General features: G+C 43.7%; 1 protein-coding gene across 1 annotated transcript in view; it reads right to left on the bottom strand.

The window, feature by feature from the left end:
• Positions 1–239: 239 nt before the first annotated feature.
• PRDM1 (PR/SET domain 1) overlaps positions 240–11,062 on the bottom strand; it is a 30,379-nt gene continuing 19,556 nt past the window's right edge. The window contains exons 4-7 of the mRNA XM_074150729.1: positions 10,619–10,871; positions 2,501–3,609; positions 2,063–2,191; positions 240–1,650 (exon numbers count right to left, since the gene is read on the bottom strand). Of these exons, the coding sequence (XP_074006830.1) occupies positions 1,075–1,650; positions 2,063–2,191; positions 2,501–3,609; positions 10,619–10,871 (2,067 nt within the window). The 3' untranslated portion in view covers positions 240–1,074. The remainder of the gene's footprint in view (positions 1,651–2,062; positions 2,192–2,500; positions 3,610–10,618; positions 10,872–11,062) is intronic.

The following is an 11,062-nucleotide window of genomic DNA, read 5'->3' as shown; positions in this document are numbered from 1 at the left end:
AGGCAAAGTGGGAGAGGAAAATACAAGTAAAACCAAACCCCTTCTTTCTCAGGGAATCTGACCATTTATTTTTTTTTATCCCTGGAAGGCTCTGGCCATGGAAAAAAAAAAAAAAAAAAAAGAGAGAAGAAAGAAGTCTGCCAAAAACTCCCTTTCAGGCAGAATATTAAGAATATTTGTGTGTTTGCTTTTAAACTGCTTTTTAGAAATACAAGAACGTAAGTGAGATTTTTTCTTTTGGAAGAGCCACTTTAAGCTGATGCATTCCTTTGGTCATCGAGATACGTGACAGTCTGTGGGGCTACGGCTGTTTCCTAAAGGCCTGTCCGTGGCAGGCAGGTGGGCGCTGCGCCACGTCCCTGCCAGGCAGCGCTGCAGGCGGAAGAATCTCTCTCCTGTCCTCAGAGAGGCAGGGGCAGCAGTTTCTTCCCCTGCTTCCTGCTGCTCTGGGTTTGGTTTATTTTTTTTTTCAATTCCCAGTGGGGTGATTTACACGTAAAAGTACACAGCATTTTTTGTTTTTTTTTTTCAAACCAACGGACCTAGGATTCTGTGTGTCAAATGTCCAACTTTGGCAATACGAAAAACCGCATTTGTTTAAAAGACATTGGTACATAAAACACATTTACTGAAACCCCCATCTTAGGTTCTTAAAACAGATGTGCAGAAAAAAATATCTACAAAGAATGGCCATAAAACAAAAAATAAAAACATTTAAAGTAAAAATTACAATGAATTTTCCAGTCATTGTAAACATTTTCCTAATTATTGCTTTTAGAATGATTAATTGCATAATAAATTATGAAGTACTATCATTGAAAAAATAATTATGGATAGATGATTGTCTTTTAGTAACTGGCGAGGCAACGCACAGTCCTTTGCCCCTTTTTATGCCCTGAGAAAACAGTAACTTTGGAGTTCCTTCTTTCAGCTGGAGAGCGTAGGGAAACTACTGTAAGCCAAGATTGCTTTGCAGCATTGAAACTATGTACAAGCAACTGCTACAGGCACCCTGACTTGCCAAGTCATAAATAAAAAAAAAAAAAAAAAAAAAAATCACTTTGCCAAAAAGTCTTAAGGGTCCATTGGTTCAACTGTTTCTTGCTTGACCTTTACAGGTAACAGAGGTAGTGGGTGACTGTGAGGCAACTTCATAATTGACATATCTGACGACTCGTAAAGGTTGCATCCTGAGGAGATAAGTCCGTTTCCCAGGTTCCTCTGCAGAGATGCTTTCAGATTAGCTCCTTCCATTTCCCTCCTGAGCATGGTCAGTATATCCTTCTCCACGATTGACGTCAAGTCGATATTGTCCTCCACTTCTTCCAACTTGTCAGCATTGTCACTGATGTCAAACTTCTCGATCTCCTCGTTGATCCGATTCAGGTCCTCCATGGAGAGGCCGGAGGCAGGAGCGACGGGGCAGTTGCCCTTCAGGTGGACCTGGAGGCTGCAGAGGTGAATGTAGCTCTTGTGGCAGTGGATACATTTATGGGGACGTTCCCGGGTGTGGAGACGCTTGTGCAGCTTCAGGTGCACAAACTGGGTGAATTTGGCGGGGCAGAGCTTGCACTGGTAAGGCTTCTCTCCAGAGTGGAGTCGCAGGTGGGTTTTGAGATTGCTGGTGCTGCTGAACCGCTTGTGACAAACCTAATGCGGGGGGTGGCAGAGAAACAGTAAATGAGTGGGAGGGGATTTTATGGTTTAAATCACAGACACCTAGGAGGAGACGGCAGGATGAAGCAGCAGCTTTTTATATCTTCACACTTTCTCATAAAGGGGAAAAAAATCCCCACCTTTTTTATTTAAATATCACTGAACGGTATTTCGAGTATGGTGGGTGGCAAAGCCGTATGGGGCAGATGCTGCTCTAGCAGGCTAGAGGCAACCCTGCTGTCCCACAGACGCTGCTCACCAGGGCTGCGATACGCACCCCAGCCCCGAGCAGCCGGGGGTTTGCTGCACAGCCCTCCCTGGGCGCCGCCGCAGGGGCTGCGCACGAGCCCTGCCGTGCCACCGGCCTCCCGGGGCGGTGGAGCTGTCTCTGTGGTGTGTTACATACCTGACACTCGTGGGGTTTTTCTCCCGTGTGTACCAGATAGTGCTTCTGGAGGTGAGCCAGCTGCGTGAAGCCTTTATTGCAAGTCTGGCATTTAAAGGGTCTCTCTCCGCTGTGTACTCGGAGGTGCACCTAGGGAGAAGCAAAAGCAATTAACAATTTGCAGTTTCCAGCGCTGTAACAAAAGTACTTTCAGATGTTTCCTCAAGTTAGCGGAAGGCTCCCGTTGCCAAAATACAATGTTATCTAGTTAATTAGGTGGCGTCAGTATTAAAACACTGTCTTTACAACTATGCTTTCTTGCTGGGGGGTGCCGTATTAATCCCAGACTGATAAATGGCCTAACAAGGAAAGGAGGCCTGTCCCTACTTTTCCTAGATAACCTACAGGGAGAAACCAGAGCCTTCCAAGAAGGCCCGTGTCTTACTCTCCACTGCCTACCTTCAGATTGGAGAGCTGGCCAAAGGTCTTGGAGCAAACGTTGCATTCATACTTGATCTTCCCGTTCTGCTTCTTCAGTGGGTATGGGAGGGTTTTGTAACCGGTCACATTCCTCTTACTTTTAATGAGATTCATGGCTTCTTCACCGCCGGTGGCAGCCAACACCACTGAGGTAGGTTTAGGTTGCATTATGTGTTCCGAACTGGCTGCTGTACCAGCTGTGGGTGACCCGCTGGTGGGGCTGCATGGCTTGTCCTTCATGCTGGCAGCAGCGCCCGTGATAGAGAAGGCACTGTTGGGTGCTGGTATGAGGAAGTCTCTCGGATGATCAGGCTGCAGCAATCGACGGCCTCCTTCACTGGGCAATGAACTGGGGAGCGTGGTGGGGTTCAGCATGTGGTGAGAAAGGCTACCTCCGCTGAGCAGGTTGCCGTAAAGAGGATACATCCTTGGGAAGAGATTGAAATTGTTGATGCCATTGATATTGTTCAAAGCGCTCAGGTTATTACAGCTCATATTGAATGGAGGTAACAGGAATTTGGGGTAGTGGGGGTTATAGGATGGTAGAAAGGCAGGTGGGAGGTGGCCAGGGGGTGCGTATCCAGGATAAGACCCCAATCCTTCTGAGCCATACGATCCATTCAAGTAAGAGTACGGCTCTCTGTGCTCTTGGGAAGTAGGTGCCAGAGGCGAAACTGTGACCCCTGGACTGCTGTGAGGGCTTGAACTTTTTAAGCTTTGGTCTGGGCTGCTCCTCCCTGAAGGACTCGGTGTAGTAGATGTCTGGATGGGCGAGTGAGTAATGTAGCTGGGTCTGTCCATCCCATATGCTAAGGAAGCTTTCAGATAGTCTTCTGTAATGTGAGGTCGGATTGGGTAGACAACTCGAGGGAAGAAACACCTCTCCGGACTATAGTTCTTACGCAAATCATCCAAGTCTTTTTCTGGAGTAACTGGTGAAATGTTGGTCTGGAAAAAGTCTTTTCCTTTCGGAGGATTGGATTCCATTTTCAGGATTTCTTTCACACTGTGCTCCTTCTTTGGAATGCTTTTCTGACAGAGCTCATCTTTATCAGCGCTGTGCTGCTTTGGATTAACGTGGGTTTGTGCTGAAATACAAAGACAAGGTAATGATTATTTAGATATGTCACCATCATTATCTCTTTTCAAAACACAATCTAAAACCTACAAGTTTAGTGGGAAGGAAGGGCCACTCTCGGAGATGAGGAATCATTTAACTTGCCAAAAACCTAATTTCTGTGTGAAGAAACGCCCTGCTGGTAGTAAGTGTTAATAAAAAGCATTGTTAATTTAAGGGATACCAGCCTGTACATACAGATCTGGATGACGATTCATTTGCAGAGTGCTAGTCTCCACTTTGCAAACTGATTTCACCTTTCTTTCCCCTTAAATTTGACTAGCTTTGCTGTTGAATGTCTACTTAAGCAGTATTTCTAATAAATGCGGTAACAAGCATTTGTTCACAATACAGGTTTAACAGAAGGACTTTGCAGAAGGCAAGCTCCCAGAAATGTTCCTCAGTAAAATAACAAGGCATGACAAATCGGCTTTTGCCAAACCGCAGCAGTCACTTCACCAGCCAGTTCAATTACTTACAGTACCAAAAAACCCATGGCTGGCCAGGATGAAAGCCTTCTTCAAAGAGAAGGTATTCTCCATCAGTAAACAGATCATTACTCATTAAATATACTGCTTAGGAACATCTACAACAAAGCAGACTATTTACTGCAGATTTCTGTGGCATTCAGTCTATGCAAAACTCCTCTGCTTACAGCTGTACTTTATAAAATAAAATGCTGAAGCAAAGCAAAAGAAAGCAAGACTGGTTGGCTCCAGCTTAAGTTGAAAAGTACTTTAACCAAAAAAAAAAAAAAAAAAAAGCAAAAGAAATATGCATTTAGAAGGAAATAGAAGCTAGCAACCATTTGAATCAGTTCAGCGCATACACTGCTTCATTGCATTCAAAGACTCTACCTTGTTTATCTTGACATAACAATCATACAAACAGGACACTGAAAGATGCCTTCACTAGAAAAGGAAGTCTGCTTTTATCTAATCTCCCAGAGTTAATAGTTATATAATCTTGAAATGATGACTTGTAAAATATTTTATTATAGGGGGAAAACTACAAGAAGGTTTCATATTCATGGTTAGTTATGTGCAAGGTTTTCCATCAGGAGGCACAAGTCAACACTGACAGGTACATCACGCGAAAGTATCATAGCCCTTTAGCCAAATTTCTACTTTTGTGACTGACTGTTCTTATTTCACTAACTGGGCTGAAAAACAGTTATTTCTGATTTTTGGGGGACCGGCTAAACCCAATGAGGAAGATGGGAAGAGGCAATGACCACGCCACTTTCAACGCGGATTCTTTGCTTCACTATTTACTACTCCGAGGGAACGTGTCATTTGGCAACATTGCCCTATAAGGCAACGGAACAGACATTTATTAAATGTATCCAAGAAAACAGCTGTTTTCAAAGCATGCTCCTACTCACAGCACCTCAGTTCTACAGCAGCATCCTTTTTCAAATGGCATTAGACTAGTAGCAAGCAAATTTAGTTTGAGATATGTGGGAAGTTTGTGTGTTTTAACGTTGCAATGAAACACAATTGAACACAGTTATGTTCAATTTAAATATTTATGATAAAACATAAGGCGTGTTGCACAGCAAGTGCAATACACACAGCTTCCCCATTGCTTCTCTCAATGTTAAAGTTTAATGCAGAGCTGTTTCAAAAATAAATTAATAGCCTGTTGCGTTGGCTGGCATTAAAAATCATCTGCTCTCTTTTGTCATTTTGTCTGTACTCGTGGACTGGTAACCCGTTTTCTAAACGTCCACCCAAATTTTTGGGTAAAACACAGAGGTCCTACTAGGCTCAAGAAGCTCCACAAAGGCACTGTGGACAATATTATCTATGTCTACTTATCAGTTGCCTGTCACCACGCCAGCATCTCAGAGCAGACATTCCTGGTGACGCGAGACCGGGAAGTATTGAAAGCTGGGCGGGGGGGTGGGGGGTAGAGGGAAGCAGGACTTGTGAAGTCTTGCAGCAGAAAAAATAAATAAATATCACCTTATCAGGCCCGTATCAGTTTCTCAGTGGGGTCTGTCGAGGAGGAAGTTCAAATTGACACTTTTCTCTTTTAAAGAAAAAAAAAAAAAAAACCTCGGGGGAGGGAAAGAGGAAGGAGAAGTGCTGGCGCTGCTGGAAAAGCAATAGAGAAACTGGGGCCGCTTCAGCTGGAGGAACGGCTCCTGCTGTCACAAGGTTAAGCATCAGGGTGGGGATGTACGTGCCTTAGGGGCCAGAGCAAGTCCACGAGTGACAGAAAGGAAGCTTACAGCGAGAATGTAACTTTCATTGTGCAACAGCCCCATGTCCCCACTTGACAGACTAAAGATAATTGTTCTTTCCTTCCCTTCAAAGTTCCCGGTAAAGCCTCCCCTCCTAATATGCATGAGTAGACAGAAGTCGCGATGTTTAAAGATTATTTTTCAAGTCTAACTGTGACAGCTCTCTTTAGTGTGCAAGCTATCTTTGGTCCATAAATCCCTTCTTGGCTTTTTCCCTTATTACCTGAGCACAAGGGACACTCGGGAACACCAGAGAGATCAAAACATAAACCAGCGTGTCAGCACAGTGTAAAATAAGAGAAGGGGCCAAGGAGAGGTTCTTACGTTTTATACTGAACATGGATTTAAACCAGGGCTGAAACTGATTGAGAGGTTTACAACCTTTCCTGTTGGTCTGAAAGGAGCCATACTTCAAAGTTAAAGAGATACATTTCTTACGCTGTTTTTTTTTTAAACTTGTGATTTTAGATTTAAGTTCTTAACGATCACAATGTCTCCCGCTCGCTCTTCAAATGCATTTTTCCCTCCCACTCCCATATACATGTATATACACTAAATATAGGCACATACTCTTCCAAGATCTGTCGAGTTTCTGTGGTCACAGAGAAAAGAGGTTCATGACAAAACAAGAACAGTGCAGCTGCATTTCTAAGTTACAGATCCAAGGGGAGGGGGAGAAAAAACGAAAGAAAAAAACCCAGACGTGCCTCTTTAGGAGCCTGATCCACTTCTCAGCGAGGTCAACAGATTATTTGCTCAGATCTGAGATTAGTGAGTGCGTGCAAGGGGAAAAGGGACAAAACTCCTGTTACTTTTAAGTATTAATAAAACTTGAGTGGAGGAGCTGCCTGAAGTCACTCCAATGTGGGTGTTCCAGCTACAGACTGCTGCATAGCCGTAGGCTTTCCTCTCATTTCTCGGGCTCCAAGCTGTAGCCTGAGAAAGACTTCATAAAAACAATGATCTGTTTTTTCTAAAAACTTGAAAAACGGTTGTAGGCAGGCAGTAATTTCAATAGTAATTTCAGGAGTGAGATGGTACTGAACGCTTCGAGTGGTGGAGCTTAATTATGCCGATTCACATTTTCGATCTAAATTAAGCACCTCTTTTGCTAGTAGAAAGAGAACCTCGAAGTTGTGAAGCAGGCAAAACAAAGAGTGTCTCCACTCAAAATGAGAATGGCGACCAACATTTAGCAGTATATAATTTGATCATTTGTTTTCTAAATGTGTCCAAGGCAAGGTGACATGTCTTTGAAAACATTCTGCTCAGAGAAGGTCTTTAAGGGAGCCCTCAAATAATCAATATTAAGTCAACTTTAGCCCCCAAATTCTGGTTTAGTGAAGACAACCTTTCATATAATTTCAAAATCATTTTCCTCAGCCCTTTTGAAGATTCCAGGAGGTTTTTTTTTTTAAGCAAGTGCAGATGTTTCCTCTCAACCCAAACAGAAAAGCTTCAAAACCAGAAAGTGAAACTGTCCATAAACAAAAGGGAAAGCGAGTGGCAGGGCTTAGCTAACGGCCAGCGTGGCAGGGCCAGCAGGAAGAAAAAAAGAATAATTTACATTTAATAAACAGCATTAAAGAGTTAATCTTCATAGAATCAAAAAGATTTTAAATAGCGCCTCATTAAACCTGTTAATGAAACAAAAAGATTGCCAAATGTTTTGTAAAAATGCAAATTGTCTTCCCCCCAACTCAAGGTTTTTTTTCTGAAGCTTGACCAAAAGATGTCACCTGCCCGTACTTGACTGAGGAGACAAACACAGACATGAGCAGCAGGAAGTTGCATCATATGATTGCAATACATGAACATTATTATCGAATAGTCATGTCCTGAGTCAATGCAATTGTTTGGGTTTTTTTAAATATTTTTTTTAAAAAAAACCAAACTGTCACCCTCTCCACCCTCCGTCCCAAAATAATCCTCCTATGATGAGGCAGGAGTGAAATCCTAAATGCTGTGTGGGACCCTTGAAATAAATTTTCTCAGTCTGTTCGACTGTCCAAAAATAAAATATGGCAGACTAAAAGACAACCTGAGGGCCCAGCTGAATGAGGTTAAGCACATTTAACAAATTACCGAAAACTGATTTTTTGGCCAGCAGAATACAGAAATCCTGTGCCATCGCACTGAAAACCATTTACCAGACAACGGCACCATCTGAAGGTGACGCATCTCAAACCTTGATAGAAAACAACATCAGTGGCCTCAAAACAGGCAGGAAGGAGAAGGGGATAATTTGAAACAAGACTGAGTTTCCACTGCTGGGATAATGCAGAGTCTTGACTCTGCCACTGTTGTGCAACTCCTCTGCAGGCACTTCAGCATCCACTCCAAGTTACGCAGCTCCACTCAGAGCTAATCACGGCTGTGAAGGGTAGGTGTGTGCTTCAGCGTCTGAAGGACTGGGTCAAAGGCCCCAGTTCAAGAAAACACAGAGGACAGGGTTAAACCCATAACTAAGTACGTGCCTAATTGCTGTCTTTAATCTGGATGCTTTCCTTCTACGGCACAAATGAAATAACGCTGGAGAAGTTACCTTTAATTTGAAAGTTTGCTGTTACAGAGACAAGTAGATGTTATATATGGATGTGTAAAAATATTTATTCTCTAAAGTGGTGATTCTCTCATTTTTGAGGCCACTAATTACAGGAAATAAAGCCAGAGAAATTCTCTCTGATACATTTTTCCCCAGAGGCCTATCCTGCTCGGGTGCTTAAAAAGGAACTGAGGTGCTGAACTTCAAGACCGTGATCCCCAGACCCCTGAGGCACCTAAAGCAGCTGTCTATATTTTAAGTTGGCAAGACTGAGGCTGCACTGGAAGCTCTCTGTAGGTGTGTGTCCCAGGTGGCCTCTCCTGTGCCGGGCTGGGCAACCAGCCAAGGGACGGCTATTCCTAAGCCTCCCGCGGGCACCGGCACGCTCTGCACGCCCAAGATGTGGTACAGGGAGGGAGCTGGGTGCAACACACCACAGCCATGAGTAAGGAACCCCCGACTGCAGCCTGAGGTGGGACCTGGACCTCGACTTTGCCTCCCTCTTCTTCAGAGGGTGCCAAAACCAGCAGCCAGGAGCTGGGAGATCGCTCTTTCAAATGCTAAGGCTGAACTACACAACTGTTGCTTAAGATCCCATCTCTTTAAACCCACTTATTGAACTTACTTTTACTAAAATGAACTATTCTGCACATGTCCAGACACCCCTAATTTTGATCTTAGTAAGAGTAACCAGGTAATTAGTTGACACTTTACAAATACGTTCCTCGCTGCTTCTGGAAGGCAACCTAAGATGCCAGCAGATGCAGGAAACTGAGGTTGTGTTTGTGTAGCCTCCTAGCTAGTGGTCAAATGTGTCTGTCTGGATCTCTGCAAACTCCTTACCCACAGGAACCCTTAATGCTGCTGTCTCTTCCCACCTGCAGGTCCCACTGAAAACCCAACAGTTCATCATATCAGGAAATAAAACTGCACAGCGAGTGATGAAATGACATATGTGCAAAGACGACAGAATCAGTGAGATACTTTTTTGAATAGGGAATATAGCAGCATACCACATCCTCCCCCCCACCCCGCCTCCTTCCCTCTGCCATTAAGAGAAAGCAAACTTTCTTCTATACTTTATAGGGAAAGACCAAAACCTGGTGAAAGGACAACATCCGTGGAGGACAGATGTACTTCTGATTAATCTGAACGTGTGACATCATTTTCATGATGCAGGGTTACATTTTAGCTCCAATGACCCCCCAAAGTAACACTGATATTTTATAACCCACGATTCATTGCCAAATAACAGCAAATAGCCCTTTTTATAAAAAAAAAAGTTTGCAGGTTTTCCTTCAAATTTCAGTGTAGGTGTTGGCAGAAGCACAAAAGAATGCTCTGCTCTGTCTCAGAGCAGCTAGCAGGGGGGGAGGCAGCCTAAGAGTCGAATGAAAGTCAGCAAGAGTCTCTCCCTCTCTTCAAGGGGCTCTGGATGAGGTGCTAGGCAGTGATTAAGCTATGAGTAAAGTGCTGTGGCTGGAAATAGTCAGAAACCACAAAGGAACAGAGAGATAAACTCCTGGAAATACCTCTCCCCCCTGCTACCAGTGCTATTATTTCTGAACAGAAAACGAAAGCTGCGATATACAGCCAAGAAACGGGGACAAAATACACTGAGCTTAAAAAACAAGTAACCAGATGAGAAGACCACAGGAGGTTTGCTCCCGTAAGACAAGTAAGCGTAGATGCAAGGCTCGAAGAGCATTATGCAGTCAACACGTATTTTGTCAGACACCTAAACAGAGTCATGGCATATGGCCACACTTCCTCGTAGGGTGAGGGCAGCCCTTTGGGAGCATGACTGGACGGCCTTTAGTATATGCTATCAAAGCAGGCTTTTGCGCAACGCACTAAGAGATCTGGACTTGGAAAGTCTGAGAGTGAACCAACATCTACGGTTCTGAAGGCAGAGGGTATTTTCAGGTTGTTTGTGCAGGATTTCATCAGATAAGGCTCAGATTGTAAACCAATAACTGTTCAGATTTTTTATAATCTGTTTAACATTTGAACAGGCACAGGGAACTCATTCTGTTGCGTTGGGTTTTTTAATTCCCCTTTTCTACTCCGAGCTACCTACTGTGACACAACAGATGATGCAGCTGTGTAATTATAAAACTTATTATTAGATCATATAGGCAGAAGAGACATTACTGGCATTCCTTTTTTATACTGTAATCCACTTACTGAGGTTCATCATTGTCAGCTCTCTGGAGGAGGGATAGTGCAGCCTCTCCGCAAAGTCTCGGCAATACCACACAAGCAGCTCTTGATTGGCAGGGATGGGCTTGATGGTGTAGAAGTAGATGTTCATTCCATTCTGACAAGCAGCCAAGTTCTGTTCTTGAATGGAGTAGCCAGGGTTTACATAACGCATCCAGTTGCTCTTGTCCTCGTTAAATCCATCAATGAAGTGGTGAAGCTCACCACCTGAATAGATCTGGAATAGACAGGAAGTGCCTATGAATATATATATGCACAATACACAACACGTGTGCACAGAGTCCAGAGAGGCAAAATGATAAGCTTTTTTTTTTTTTGTAAACAAGAAGATATTACTGAAATAAGAATTCAAGCCGAGTCCCCCCCCTTTCCAACTATGATATCCTCTGCGTTAGGAAAAGAGATGCT

This window comes from Numenius arquata, chromosome 7 (genome assembly GCF_964106895.1).
Source record: "Numenius arquata chromosome 7, bNumArq3.hap1.1, whole genome shotgun sequence".
Lineage (NCBI taxonomy): Eukaryota > Metazoa > Chordata > Aves > Charadriiformes > Scolopacidae > Numenius > Numenius arquata.
Note: the sequence above shows the minus strand (reverse complement) of the source record. Positions and strands in the feature narration are given on the sequence as shown.